Here is a 16,297-nt window from a genome sequence, read left to right on the forward strand (position 1 = left end):
TTGTATATAATCATAGAGGGTAGGGTTCAAGAGTGAACCATATTGTTTTTGTGAACAAAATGAACAAATCTTGTCCATTGATTTAGGAGATCTTGAGATTTATAATAATGACAATTTCCTAATTATTTATGTGTAGAAAATAAATGAAAAGGGTATAAGTGTAAATTATTAACTAGTTCTCTTTCCAATTAAATATTTAATTACATTCTCCCTCTTCATTTCTCTCACCAATTAACTAATTTATTAATTTAAAAATAAACACAAGTACTATTCAGCCAACCTGTTTTATACACATATGTATATCCATTTTATACACATGCATACATATGTAATTTGAATAATACATATGTGTACTTTGAGTATCCAATACAATTACATATGTGTATAAACCATTTATTAGTTCTGTTTATGTATATTTTATACACAGTTTCTATTCAACCAAACTGTTTTATACACATATGTATATCTTTTTTATACACATACATACACATGTAAATTAAAAAGTACATATATGTAAATATGTCATGAGAAAATGTATAATCTCTACAAAATAGGAAACATGTAACTGAAATCAAGAATTCAAACAAAATGATTTAAATAGGAAACGTGTAACTGAAATCAAGAATTAAAACAAAATGATTTAAATCTAATTTATGAAAATTAAAGGTAAATTTACAATCCTATCCTTTTAATTAAAAAACAAATGGATGGCTGAGATTAGTTCACTCTGTTCACAAACAAGGATGTTGTTCACTCATGATCCTGACCCTAATCATAGATATATCAAGTCAAATATTGATTTGTGTGATCATACCTATATCTTTTCATTTTACTACAAAATTCGGCGAAACTAGCCTCAAAATTTAGGGATATCTCAAATTTTTTTGAGGATCAGGGTATTCTTTGTATAACAAAGAAGAAGTTAAGGGGTATTTTTACACTACGGAGACGAAGTTGAGAGGTATTTTACACTACGAAGACGGGAATGAGCCGTAGCTCATGCTATCCCTACTAACACATTAGCTCCGCCTCTCTCAATAATCATACCTACATCTTTTTATTTTACTAGAAAATACATCAATATATTATACACTATAGAGATAACATGCATACTGCTTAGTTCAAGTTTCAATAATATTTTATAAAACTCTAGATACATTCAAAATTTTTAAAAGTTTATACCAATAACTACAGTTTTGCGATGATTTTGGGTAACAAAAATACCATTGCTGTTGTTGCTAATTTTTTTACCGCACTTACCACACGTCATGATTGATTTTTTAAGGTAGCGAAAACCACTTTTAAAGTGGTTTCTAGACCGTTCAAATAAATAGGGAATCAAAAGTGCTCTCGTTTTTTAAAGCGATCATGGAGCCGCCCCATAAAATCTTGACAAATGGAACATGATGCGTATACATGGCGAAAGTAGAATCCCTCTCAAAAGATTTAACCGCCCCATAAAATTGTTACAAAAGCAACATATGATGCGGATACCTGGTAAAAGAGAAACCGCCTCAAAACTGTTTTGTTAGGGTTGGTTTATTAACCGCTTCAAAAGTACTTTTTTAATAAAAAAATAATACCATGAATTTTTTATATTTCAATTTTGGTACCAAATATACATGTATAATCAACAACCTAATCTGGCTATATATCTATAATATATTATAAAATATTTTAGATGAACAACATGGTAATTTCTTAAAATTTATAAGATGTCTATTACAACTTTCTAAGCATAAGGTAAAAATGTTCTAGGAATAGTTACAAATTTGCCATTATTCGATAAACTTCTCGTAAATGATACATTATATAACGCTTTGAGATTATTTAAATTACTACATTAACTTTTATTAAAATTATAAGACCTTAAATTAAGATTTAAATTTACATTTACTATTTATGATTTTATAGCTAAATATTAGTTATTTTAAATATTATCTTATTTATATACTTAAGTATATAATTATTGGATATATATAGATAATTGCAATAACGAGTATATAGGACATGTGCATTGCGGCGGGACCCTTAAATCAAACAAAAATAAACGTAAAAATGTTGAAGCGCAAAATTTATACTAAAACATAAAACAAAAAAATAATTTTCACGCGTTATAGTAAAGGCGTTGACAATATCCGAAATATTATGTAAAAAAGTGAAGCACGTTGCGGCGATACGGTTAAATTGAACAAAAAATTAGACGTAAACATGTTGAACCACGTAAGCACGTGGTGACGTGTTAACTCGCAGCTCAATCGAGTTTATATTTATAATAATATTTAAATAAATTTTTAAAGTATAGGTTTTTTTTTTAAATTAAAAGTAGACCATAGGGATTCTTTGGTACTTATACCTATACTCTAAGGGAAGATATTCACTTTTAGTAATAGTCTAAGGTTAGAAAACATAAATACTTATATGTAATAGAGACTTGTATACATAACTTTAATACTTGTACATATAGATAAAAAAATAAAGGCAAATTGGATTTAAATAATCCCAACTCACTATTATTGGCCAATAATAATCCCAACTCATTTAATCACCAATAATAATCCAAACTATTCACTTTTGTTTGTAAAATACTCCCACGTTAGAAAACACTAACTAGGTTAAAAAATTGCTGATGTGGCTTGACATGTGTGCACTGACGTGGCTGGTTAACATCTTACCTGTGTATATAATCATTATCAGCCTTATTGCACAATCGCACTCTCCATCAAAACCCTAATTCTACAAATTGGGCAAATTTAGTCGATCCCTAAACGAAAACATGAGCTCAAACTCTTCATCTCCTTCAATTCGTTCACAAAACCCCAAAATTTTTAGACTTGGCACCGATGGTAATGTTTATTGTAACCATGAATTGCTTGCACAATATCGATCACATCTTTGTCGTTCTTCACTACACAATACGATCAGCAAACTTCTCTCCAGGCATCAAGTAATACATTTCAAAATCCTTGTTTTGTAAGACCCACCTTCAATGACATAATCCATCAACTCAAAATAGGACATCTTGTCTACTTCAACTTCAAACATATAAGTTTCACCTCCTTCATAGTGCAATTTTGGCTTTTATTTCAGCTTCCCACCATGCCACGCTTTTACGATCACTTTGTCATCCATCCTGATGGGTTTAGTAGTGGATTAGGATTGAATCACAGATAAACAAGAAGAATACACTAAAAAATAAACCTGATACAATGACTTGATCGTTTGCTCTCTCGATTGATTAGGGTTTAAGGGAATCGTGATGGTCTGTGTGTTTATTTGGGGATAGATAGTTGTAATTTGGGGGTGAAAACCTTTATACAGAGATGGCTTTAATGTTGGGTTTCTTTTATAATTAACCAGCCACGTCAGTGCACACATGTCAAGCCACATCAGCAATTTTTTAATCTAGTTAGTGTTTTTAACGTGGGAGCATTTTACAAACAAAAGTGAATAGTTTGGATTATTATTGGTGATTAAATGAGTTTGGATTATTATTGGCCAATAACAGTGAGTTGTAATTATTTAAATACAATTTGCCAAAAATAAACAAATAAAAAATAGTGGATGTCTCATGGCATCCACCCACTAATTTACAAAATTCTTAACAAATCCAAACACTAAAAAAATGAGTAGTAAAACTACCTCCCATAGCTTATTTGGTAAATTATAGATGTGTAATTATAGATGTGTAATAATGTAATGTAATGTAATGCGCAGAGCCGTCCCTGAGAAAGATAAAAAAAATTTGGGCCTCGTGCGAGCCAAAAAATTGGGCCCCTCCCTATAATTGATATTCATCGAATCTTGGTTTCATTTGGTAAGGTACGATACGAGTAGTTGGTACAAATAATAAATATTCTACCCAGAAGGTTTTTATAAGCATAAGTAAAGTTTAATTATACCAAAGTTGTAATATTACATTATCACATATAACATTCTTAAATTTTACTCGTACATTTTATAATAAAAGTCACTTTTAGATGAAGATATAATAAAAGTCACTTTTAGATGAAGGTTTACCTATAGTTAGGTTAAAACAATAGAAAACTAGTATAATGTTATAAAAAGTACGAGCAAAGTGCATATATGATTTTATTTTATTGTAAAATGCACTTGTAGATAACGGTATTAATGGTATTGCTTTTGCATCACTATCTCCAAATTGGATATATAACTGCTATTTAATTAATAAAAAAAAAATGGAAAGGGATAGAGGGAATCGAAAATAGGCCCGTACATAATACATGCAAAAGTATAGAACAGGAGACCTTTTGATTATAATTCAACACACTTACCAATTGAACTATAGTAGGAACCAATATAAGCTATTTATTTTATGTATAATATATAACATTTTTAAAACTTTTCGGGCCCCTTGGATATTTGGGCCTAGAGCCGTCGCCCGGCTTGGCCGGCCCAATAGCCGGCTCCGGTAATGCGTAATAAAATAATAATAATATGCAAATATAATCAGTGTTTAAGGCCAGTTGGGTTAGATTGTGCTCTCTAAAAGAGCTTTGATGACACTCGCTCCATCATGCAGGCCAACCTACAAAGTTTAAATCAAGTATCTATAGTAGTGGCGGTGATGATGGTAGTGATAGTGGTAGTAATAGTAGTACCCAAATGTCATTACTAAATATTTAAAATAGTAACGATACTAATACTCAAATATCTATATCTATATATTCATATATATATATATATATATATATATATATGTATTAATTTCAAACATTGGTCTGAATAGTATAAATAATAGAGTAATTACGATTTTCGCCCCTATGATTATATGACTTTTACCCTTTTAGTCCAAAAAAATCTTTTAACATCTGAGTCACCAACGTATTTTTTCCTAACTCTTTTGGCCCCTAATACTAACCCCGTCCATTTACTTTTAGGGGACAAAAAAGTTATAAAAAAAGACGTTAGGGCCAAAAGGGTTAGGAAAAATTTTTTTCCTCTTATAACGTTCGTTCATTAGTTATTTTTACTGCTACAATAACTTTTTTTTTTTACTTCTCCAATATTCAAGTTGACTTTTATACTATAAATAATAATAGAGTAAATTACGCTTTTCTCCCCTGTGTTTATATAACTTTTACCCTTTTAGCCCAAAAAAATCTTTTAACATCTGAGCCCCCAACGTCTTTTTTCCTAATCCTTTTGGCCCCTAATACTAACCCCGTCCATTTACTTTTAGGGGCCAAAAGGGTTAGAAAAAAAAGACGTTGGTGGCCAAAAGGGTTAGGGAAAAAAATTCTCTTATAACGTTCGTTCATTAGTTCTTTTTACAAAAACTAAATACGTGTATAAAAAATTATATCAATATCGGTCCTATTAGAACCATTACTAGTATTCTTTACTATTGTTTTTGATCGATGTAAAATACGTGTCAACATACTTTTATACTTACGACGACTTTATTTTGTAAGTTTTCTCTTCCAATTGCTATATCGAATCAGAAACCGGGTTTCCCCGTCGTCAAGCGCAGGTGTAACCCCCTAGTTATATAAAAGAAACCATTAGTTGACACGTATCACTCCCTGGTTTCACCTCAATTTTGTTTTATTGACTATTTTCACACCTCTCTCAAGCTCTTCAATTTATTTTTCGAATTACCCTATTAATGATAAAAATACCCAACCCGGTTGATTAATACTACAATTTGTTGTTATTATATTTTGTAGTTGTCAGGGAAGGAATTTAGGCAAACTCATAAAGATAGTCTTTGTAGATATCATTTGCTCATGATTTTTGGTATCTACTTATTTTATCCTATATCATGCATCATTGTATTTATGTAACGTATTTTATTTTTATTAGCATGTTGTCGTGATGATCTAGCTTGCATATTACAAAGTTATGCAAAAGCATTGGAAAGGAGATTGCCTAATTAAGATAAATGTCGGATTTTATTTTATAATTTCAGTTGTTCGCACGATTATTATTCCCAATGTTTCTTTGTTATTTACAATTTTGAATCTTAATTATTTGAATAAAATCGAGTTTCGTATCTCTACTTGAAAATAAATGGCATAACTCGGCTTTTGAAGGTTCTAGACTTTTGACACTCTTCCTTCCTACAAGCAAATTATATGTTTTTACTATTATAAAAACTAAGACAAATTATATGTTTTTTAAGATGCCATCTCTTGAACATAAACAACAATTATGTTCAGGAATTCATCTCGGACTAAATGGTGTTTTTAGTGTGGTGAAATAACATATGTTATAGTATCTGATACGGTTAAGTTTTGATCCTTTTGTTTTGTAGGTATAGCAGAGAGCGGGTACAATACGGTTGTGTGGGTCATGTATGTTATTAAAGTCGGCGTTTCTTGAAGTTGTGTAGTGTGTGCTATATTAAAATTTATAGAAATAATCAAATTGAGAATTAGATTTTTGTTGGTGTTATAAAGGCATGTTCTTTGATTGTAGGAAAGTATATGCTTTGATGAGTCACTTTTATAGAATATGAATTTAGGTTTCTAAGCTCATTGAGCGAGTAGAAGCAGCATTTATAAAGCATTTTTGCAACGAAACTCGCATCAAGGAATGGAATGTTGATATCATTTGATTTTAGTTTCTTTAACCTAAATGACGGAGGAATTCTGATTTTTCTGTCAAGTCATTTTCTTGATAATAATAATAATAATAATAATAATAATAATAATAATAATAATAATAATAATAATAATAATAATAATAATAATAATAATAATAATAATAATAATAATAATAATAATAATAATAATAATGGCGCCGAGGTTATGAATGAATCGCCACCGAAAAAGGATAGCCAGGAGGTAAGACTTTTCGGGCCCTTTGAAATTTTGGGCCTCGGGCGTCGGCACGGGTTTGCCGGGCCCAAAGCCGGCCCTGCGAACCGGTACCGGTCTTGAAAAACAGAAAAAATGGGTATCGATACCGGTTTGAAAATGATCGGAACTGTGCGGCACTAGTTCGGTACTGGTACGAAGTGCTCATCCCTAAATGTTTATAGGTGACAAATTTCGTAGTTTGTTCAGTTTTAGTTTTTATACGTGAATGTATGATTAAAATAGTTAAGTTGATTTCATTTGTTGATTAAATTATAACAATAACAGAGTAACTCTAATGATCTCTTTGGCATTTAATATAAAAATGCTAAGTAGTCTATTATTTTTGTGTTTGTATCAAAAATGATCGCATACTTTGATTTAAATGGATCGTTACCGATAAGATATAGTTTTTTTTTTTTAGGAAAAGACCTAAAATTTGAAATTCTCTTTACACCTCTAAAATGGTTAGTCTCCCGTACTCTTATTTAAATCACTTTTTGGTGGTAATTTATTATGCTAATTTATGTCAACTTTGCTATGATATAGGTTGGAACAAAATCTATTAGAATCGGAAGCAACAAACAGAGTTATTGAGAAAAAAACTTAAAACTAGTCCTTATTTTTTATTATTTCATGTAATAAAACATCATATTCATAAAAATATTATTTATAGACTTATAAATTAAATATTTGTAAAAATATTATTTATAGACTTATAAATTAAAGCTTCAAAATATTTTCATTTGTTAAACCGCGTGTAACGCGGGCAATAACCTAATTACTATATAAAGCATATAGAGTGGGAAAAGTTGTAATTTCAGTAAAATTTTAAGTCATTTAGGAAAAAAGTTGTTGCCAGTGATATAAGTGGTGATAAATATCCCACCTCGCAAATTACAACTTTGTCCATCTAAAAATGTGAATATTATCCCACATCGTCTGATTAAGAAAATTTGCAAGGGAAATGTGGTTATAAAAGGAGAATACCCATCATGCTTTCAGTTAACTTATTTTTTATTCTTAATTGACCCATTAGCCTGTATAATAAAGCGAAGTTTTGCTTTTTTTTTTTAAATAGTTGGTGGGGAAAGCTACAAGGCCAGTTCCGCAAGTAGGCTGAGTTGAACGAGGTTGACCAACTTTGATATAATACATATAATATTTATAGTTTCATACTGATTCATATATAACTAAGCCATCTTACATGTTTCATTAAAGAAAGTTTTATAAGATGTAACGTAATAGTTCGATTACATAAGACTAATCATCATTTACAATCCCAAGAAAACATATACAAAAGGCGGGAATTCGTAAGCATTCGGGTGTTCGGTTCTTCACATAGCTTGATTTTCCATCCGGTGCCTCCTTTCTAATTTACCTACCATAAATTTTCATTAGACGATTGGTAAATCGATTGAACAAACGGAAAATGTTAAAAAAAAACTATTCGTGAGTCTGGGAGTGTCATGCATGTCACGGAGGGCATAACTCTATCCCTCACGTGGCGCGGGGGCCTAGGTATCTCCTCCCATGGTGCGGGGGGGGGGGGGGGGGGGGGGGGCTTTTCTAGCAGGTTGCCAACAATCTCACTTTTTTCACACTTAGCCAACATTTTTAGTTTTTCACCATATTTTACCCAAGTTGGCCCAAACTCAAGTTATCATACTTAGGACTTTTCTTTCAAATTTAAGTTTGAAATCCACAATCTGGAGTCATGGATTATGGTGAGAACTGAACAAAAGATAGTCACCACTCATGGTATTGAAGGGGACTATGAGTGTTAACTAAACGGGTCATTCGCAGTCTATAGAACTACGAAATATGGAATGGGCATGTAACACCGAAGTATAAATGTCCCACGTGGTTGTAGAATGTAGGGCATTACCCATATTACCAATTACAATCGTGGTTGTGGTTGGAAGGAATGGAAAGGTTAATAAGGAATATGGGAGACTTGAGCTAGAATGCTCAATGCCTCTTTAAAGGTCGGTTTGAGTAAAACTCCTAACTGAAAGAATGAATATGGAAGCTAGCAAATTTGGGTATACTTTGAGGAACCAAGCACATATCGAACCGTTAAACCGTTAACTAATAGGTCTACATTTGAAATAGGATGACCTTCTTCGATTTAGACTGTTTAGGGAGTTTGAACTATTTGAACACCTCATAATATAATTATCAACCCGTTTATACTAAACCCAAACCCACAAAATAAAGGCCATTTTACTGGTACCAATAACATCTTTGAATTATAAATTTTATAAAAATGGACAAATAAGTGATAATGTTTGATGAGTGTTAGAAACGTATTGCATATGATGTGGTTTAGTGCACCAAGCTACAACCTCTTTATCTGAATAATAGCAATGACTAGCAAGATATCACGAGCAGCTGAGCTTTTACTTTAAAATGATTTATTCTGGTGTACTATTGAATCTGCATTTTTGCATTTTGATTTTTGACAAATACATTTCACAAGGTTCTCATACAAGAGATGACACTCCAACTGTGGGCCTTGCAGTGGGTATATTTTTTTTGGGTAAATGAGCTTTCGTCCAGCAAACTTTCATAAATGAAGAAATTGTTACATGAATTTAAAGGAGGGGCATACCCCCTCCCCCCCGAGGGACTAAACATATGGTCTCCCAAAACATGCTTCGGGGACCACCAACAAAAGTAAATCATACAAAACCTACCACAATACATATTCTAGTAGGCGTCATATCCTTTTCTAACACAATGCTAACAAAGCCCACATACATAATATCTACTAACAAAATAACACTATATACCCAAAGCTTGGGGCCTTCAAAATATGATAGACCAAAACCCTTTTATGGGCCTTCCATATGTCAGCATAGAGGTGATAAAAAACAGGATATATAACTGTGACCGGTTTTTAACCGTAACCAAAGCTGGTTTTTAACCGGTACCATATTAACCGGTTTAGGTTATTCCAAAACCACTTGTTCCTAACCAGTTTGTTGATATTTATGTATTAACCGGTTTGTAACCGGTTATTGAAAACCGTTTTTTTAATCGTTATTAACCACTTAACTGATCTAGTTTTACCCCAAAAAGGTCCACCTCTGCAAAAATTGTTTTGGAATGTTGGAGGCTGAAAAAACGGTCATATGACCGTTATTGTCACACCCTGTTAAAGTGTAACACCACGTAAAAACGTGTCCAATCATGTATAGACACGTGTCCTAGACTCTAAACATGTGAAGAATTGAGTTTGAAGGAGTAAAATTTGACAAACAGTGAAACTATGCTTCAGAAGGACTAAAAGTGTCAACATGCCAAACTTGAGCCTCTGAATGACCATACGTGATAAATATATTCTTAAACGAGTGTTTGATTGGATATAAGAAGCCGTTTTTGAAAATAATCGGAAGATTATAAAACTACAAAGGTTAAACGTGTCAACATGTCATTTCTGACCTCTGTGTGACCTTTTAACGAAACCGAGGCTTCAAAATATTCAAATATACTCTCAAGAATAAGTGGTATAAATTTCACGTGGTTTCTATGTCGTTAAGCATGTTTTCAAGACTTTGGGCTATAAGTGTCAACTTGACGAAACTTGTTTTCATAGTGATATTTAACGAACCCGAGCCTAACGAAGTTTGTTTATTCATCCTTGAGCTTCATCAAACTAACTACAAGGGCCCTACATGTCAAAAACAAGGTTAAAAAGGGTTAAAAACGATCAGGGACCAAAGCTGCCAACTCAGAAACTTGTTTTGCCAGTTAACAAGGGCCAGGCGGGCCGCGTAAGTCCATAAGGACTCTTACGCGGGCCGCGTAAGTCCATAAGGACTCTTACGCGGGCCGCGTGAGAGTGCCAGATCAGTAAAATGTTGCCAGGTGCGGGTTTTGGCTGTTCCACCTCCTTAGCCTAGTTTGTAACGACCTAAGGAGCAATATGTCGGTTATTTCATCAACTAGGACACATGGGGTGATCCTAGGATGGCCCCATAACAGGTGTGGATGATCTAGATTCATGGACTTTGCTATATAAATGAGCTTGTTCTTGTGTTCATAAACACATTTGCAAACAACATCATTAAGGGCTTGTTTCTGGAGCTTGCATCAGTAGGAGAAGACTATCAAGGGTAGAAAAGACAGCTAGGACCATTAGTAAGCCTCTAATTACTTGTTTAGTTGTTTTAATTAGCTTAATTGTCTATAAGTCAAACTTATCGTAAATTAAGTTTGACTTTCGTATTAATCACATATGGACCAGCCACTGATCAAATTGAAAGTGGTTATGGGACCATATTAAAGTAGGTGACTAACCCCAAAAAGGGCACCTCCTAATTATCTCGTTTGACTGGTCAATTGTCGGGTCAAAGCAGTTTGACTAGGACAGAATGTTTGAAAATGACTAAAATTAATAAATCAGAGGTTCTAAATTATATTTTAACATTCTAATGACTTGGTAATTAATATTAAAACATGTTTTACCAATCCTAACCCGGCAATTAATAGTCTAAGGTCAGTTTATAACCGAAAGTCGCAAAAGCTTGACTTTTGCTTTGACTTTCAGTTCTGACCCGTTTAAGCTTAATTCTCATGTTTTAAGCTTCCATTAGGACCACATTGCTTAGTAGTATAACCCTCTGGAATTATATTGCATGGTACCTGGTGGTTTGAATTATATGCACTTGATCGTAATTATGCTTAATAATGCCATAAACGCCCTTTTGACATACAACTAAGATTTTTAGCAATTTGAATGGACTAACACCTTTGCTACTGATATTTAGACATGTCCCGAAAATTTGACATCAGTTTGAGGTCTAGAATAGGAGTTATGCTCAATAGCGTAATTAAGGAGCTTTTTATTATTTAAAAGGCGTAATTAGCATAAAGCCTATCTAAACCCGATTTTTGACACCAAACTTTTTACCTACTGATGTAAAATAATATTTTGGGATTTTTGAAGATTTTTATTTATTTTTAGGCTGAGCATAACATAGGATTATAGCTTGATTTCGGTAATTGTCGGTTTTACCCTTTTCATGCATAAAATGAGTTTTACATAACTTTTTAATGCCAAACCTTTTGCTACTGATTCTATATCATAAATAAAATATTTTGAACTTTATAAACTGGTCAAAAACTCAGATTTCCTATTTTAACCCGAATATCCCTTTAAACCGACTTTTAAGCGTTTTTAGCACCTTGTATGGGTTAAAACTAGTTTTAGCATCTAAAACTTATTAACCACTGATGTTTTAAGCTAATTTATATAATTATACAGTAAGCCAAAGTTTTTAAACTCAGAACTCTATTTTGACCTTTAAAGCTTATGTGAAATTACCAAAATGCCCCTACGGTGCATAGTTTGGTTATATAATATAAATTTCACATATAATAAATACCATACTGATATGACTCATGAAAATACATATTTTTACTAATTAAATCAGACCTGAAACTCAGTTTCAAATTTAAACTATTTTATGGGCATTAAAATTACCAAAATGCCCTTATGGGACTTATTTTGGTTTAAATTACTTATTGGGCATATATGTTAGCATCTTACTGATGTATTAACATGTTTTGAGCATAATAACGCTTAAGACCTGTATATAATTTAATTGGTTACCCGTTACCCGTTACGCGTTTATGCGTTCGAATCGGCTTACGTGACTAGTTTACGTAAAATAGCCGAAACGGGCTTAACCTTATCATTTAATTCTCAATTTCCAGAATGTGTTTAGTTTACCCATATTATACAAGTATCCAAGCTTGTCGGGTTTAAACCACATTCTATTCCGGTCTCCGCTTAATCTAGCGTTCAGAACCGTAAGGTTTCCTTCTAGCTAGCCGGTCTAAGTCCTTGACTTAATTAAAGACCCGTTAACATCCTAATAAGTTAATAAACCTTCTATACAGATTAAATAGCTTCCAGTAGAAGGTGCCTTCAAAAAGCTTTAGGATATTACTGCTAGCATCAGGTAAAAACTTTTAACTTATTTTCGCTTATACGGGCTTGGGATACGGTATTATAATAATACCGCTTGGTCGGGTATGAGATTATTTAATCGGATTGTGATGTAATAAATCTGCATAACCCGTTTTAATCTGTATTGTTTGATAACATAAACATTGGGGGTTAACGACCGTGTCTTGGATATCCTCAGCTCATTTAAGTTATTAATGGCCACGACCTATGCACGGGGTGCAGGCATGCACCTGACAGATGCAAATGCTAAATATTAATTTACCCACAAGTTGGGGATAACTCCTCTGTGGGTTTTATAAGTGGTGAGTCGGTTAATCACGACTGGCTTCCAACCGGCCCCAATTGTATGACAAACATATAAATCAGTATACAAGATTATCTTTAAATAATTGTCCCAAGTTATAAATGATTTGTGCCACGTGCACTTAAATCAATTTTCATAAATGTTTTCAAAAAGAGTAAGTTAATTTGTATTTACCAGTGTAAACTGACGTATTTTCTTAAAGACTGATTGACAGGTACATCTCGTAATAGGCTGGAGCTATAGGGTGTCAATAGAGGATCTTGCAAATCCATAAATACCTAAAGTCTGTTGTTTTTGTTTCTTTGTACATTTATGATCCCCCTGTGGATCTTATTACATTACAGTCTGTATATTCATAAAAATCGAACACTCAGACAATATGGTTTGTAATAGTTTATTCACTAAGCCTTCTGCTGTGCTATAATATTGTGTGTATTGACAATGATGATATCAACTACGTCACGATTCTCCCCGCCGGGCCCACCAGTAATATGTGGAAATATCGGGGTGTGACATAAAGCAGGACCATCTCACCGACGCACTCCGTCTGCGTCCCTTTCCAGCTCTGACTCTCACGATCTGTGGGGTCACTCCTTTGAGCCGGCGAGACATTCTCTCTCGTTAAGCTCTTCACCTTCTTTCCATCCATCTTTTGGGCCGCTTATCCCAGACGAGCCCCAACACTCGCACCACTCTCATCAATCCCATCACTCTCACGAGTCTCACCAATCTTACCACAAGTTGCATTCCCATTCGTTTCACCATTCGGATTCTATCTACTCGCTGACGTAGTTCAACCCGAATGACTATGTTAACGACTTCCTTGGTTACAACCCATTGGGCCCTGAGGACCATTTTTCTCAGGAAATGGAGATGGACGATGACCCAGATCCGGAGATGCAGACCGGGACACCGGGCCACCCGATTAGTATTTCAAGTGGATCTCCATTTCAGGGATCACCATACCATGGGCCCGATGCGTTTCAAGAGAGGATGGCCAATTATGAATGGTATTTTACTCGCTCATACCATAGCTCTCCAGCTCAACCTCCTTTGATTGAGCCTCAGCTTCAGGTAGTTTCACCTCCGCCACTTCCTGTTGAGGAACCGCCTCAGTAGCCACCTCCAGAGCCTCTGAGGCGAAGGAGGAGTGCGCGCATGTCAGTGCGAGGAGGACCTCATTTTAGTTCTCCTCAGGGTTCGAGTTCCTACCCTCCTATTCTAGAGGACCCCCAAATGGGTGGGCCCTCGAACGCGGCACCGAAGATCGATCCTCCGCCAGCTTCTTATGCACCACCTCAGCCGCCTACGGGTTTCGATAACCCTATCCCGACTTACCCAGGTTCTTCTGGGTACAACCCTTTTGAAAATCCGTCGGGATATCCATCGGATTATTGGAACTCATGACCCTATCTTACAGCTGCGGAATATCATCATCTTTACCCTTCTTCTTACCCTCCAGTTTATCCAACTGGATACCCAGTGCAGGGTTATCAATACCTGCCTTACCAGCAACCTCCTCCTCCCCAGCAGCAGCAAACTCAGGAGATCCTGGAAAGGTTAGACAAGGTGGAACACGAAGCTAGGAAAAACAAGAAGGAGCATAGTAGCTTCATGAAGGGCCTTGCAAACCTTATTAAAGGCAAGAAGAAGTAGGGAATTGTTTAATTTTCTTGTATTGTTTTTAATCAAGTCCCTGTGAGGACATTATTTCATTTTCTATACTAAAGTCCCTGTGCGGACTTATTTCCTATTTCTGTAAGCCCCTGCGTGGGCAGTTTGTTCTTTCTAAGACCCGTTTAGGGCATTTGTACTAGTTTTCATGTTTAATGAAGTTTATCTTTGGTTTTTAAATATGTATTTTATTACATCATGCTATACCTTTTCAATTTATAATTGATCTGCCAAAGAAATTCTTAGAGGTACAACCTTTTTAAGATAGTAAATCTCCGTTAACATCTGAAAACATGTTAACATTCCTAGCTGTGCGGTACGAGAAACCACACAAGCTTCCAAATATACTTGGGTTTTCCAAGTCACCTATATACAGCCTAAATGTTCAATGCGAATCATGGCTAATGAACATCAATAGGATGTATACACCAAAACATCCATATGAGATGTGTGCTTATAAGCAAAAGTGTAATAATGATAATGAAAGTTCCATTTATAAACTTCTTGTCAAAAAGGCGATGAACTTTGTTCGACCTTTATTGGATCACTGATCCAAAGGATCATTGATTATATTTTAATCATCTCAGTGACAAGCTTTTTGAGCCATCTAAATGTCCTTCGAGACGAGCCTAGTGTTAAATAAAATGTCCTTTACGACATTGACAGTTGTGAAAATTTTATTTCCCCTGTCTAATAAATATAAAGAATATTATATACTAGTGATTATTTACTTATTACTTAAAATGGTCTAAATGGTTTAATAATACCATGACCATCTAGTCATCAATACGATGATCTAATGTGTGATTTAAATATATTATTTATGTTTGATATAGTATTCAGAAATGGCTGGCTCGGATGAAGCAAACAGTCATCCTGCAGAAGGCAACACCAGGATTAATATCACTGGTGCCGAACTGCAATCAATGATCACCGCAGTAGTTTCTCAGGTGGTAGATGCTAAGTTTAAAGAGCCGAGTGTTGTTCGGTCTCAAACTCATTCGAGAACCCATTCTCAACCTCATACTCATAAGAAGAGTGAGTCTTAGCACTCATCTAACCAGGGTAGTGAACCCAAGAAGCAAATAGTCCTCGAGCCGACTCCTAGGTCCACCAAGGGTTGTACCTACAAATATTTTGTCTCCTGTAAGACGAGGGATTTTTACAGGAGAAAAGAGAGCGATTGATTGTATGAAATGGTTGGACGAGAGGGAGACTGTGATAGACATCAGCGGATGTGCTAAGGAGGATGTGGTTATGTTTGTATCACAATCTTTTAAGGGCGATGCCCTCACATGGTGGAAAGCTCTAGTGCAGTCCACTGGGAAGGTTCATTTGTACAATCTCTCTTGGGAGAAGTTTGTTGACTTGGTTAAGGACACCTATTGTCCTCAACAGGAAGTCGAGCGGATAGAGACTGATTTCCTCACCTTAGTGATGAAGGATCTGGATTGTAGATCCTATGTGACTAGTTTCAATTCTATGTCGAGGCTTGTGCCATATTTAGTCACTCCTGAG

General features: G+C 34.5%; 1 protein-coding gene across 1 annotated transcript; it reads left to right on the forward strand.

Annotated features, from left to right (window-relative positions):
• The first annotated feature begins 14,341 nt into the window (after positions 1 to 14,341).
• On the forward strand, positions 14,342 to 14,761 carry LOC110893143 (extensin-like). Its single transcript, XM_022140261.1, has 2 exons — positions 14,342 to 14,447; positions 14,526 to 14,761. The coding sequence occupies exons 1-2, from the start codon at positions 14,342 to 14,344 to the stop codon at positions 14,759 to 14,761; spliced, it is 342 nt and encodes a 113-aa protein (XP_021995953.1).
• The last annotated feature ends 1,536 nt before the right edge of the window (positions 14,762 to 16,297 follow it).

Source organism: Helianthus annuus, chromosome 12 (assembly GCF_002127325.2).
Source record: "Helianthus annuus cultivar XRQ/B chromosome 12, HanXRQr2.0-SUNRISE, whole genome shotgun sequence".
Classification (NCBI taxonomy): Eukaryota; Viridiplantae; Streptophyta; class Magnoliopsida; order Asterales; family Asteraceae; genus Helianthus; species Helianthus annuus.

What these genes read in the sequence shown, in the direction of transcription:
- LOC110893143 (XM_022140261.1), top strand. Translation starts at nt 14,342, where the DNA reads ATGGGTGGGCCCTCGAACGCGGCACCGAAGATCGATCCTCCGCCAGCT. An exon ending in CCCTATCCCGACTTACCCAG is followed by an intron (nt 14,448 to 14,525) that starts GTTCTTCTGGGT and finishes CCTATCTTACAG; the next exon opens with CTGCGGAATATCATCATCTT.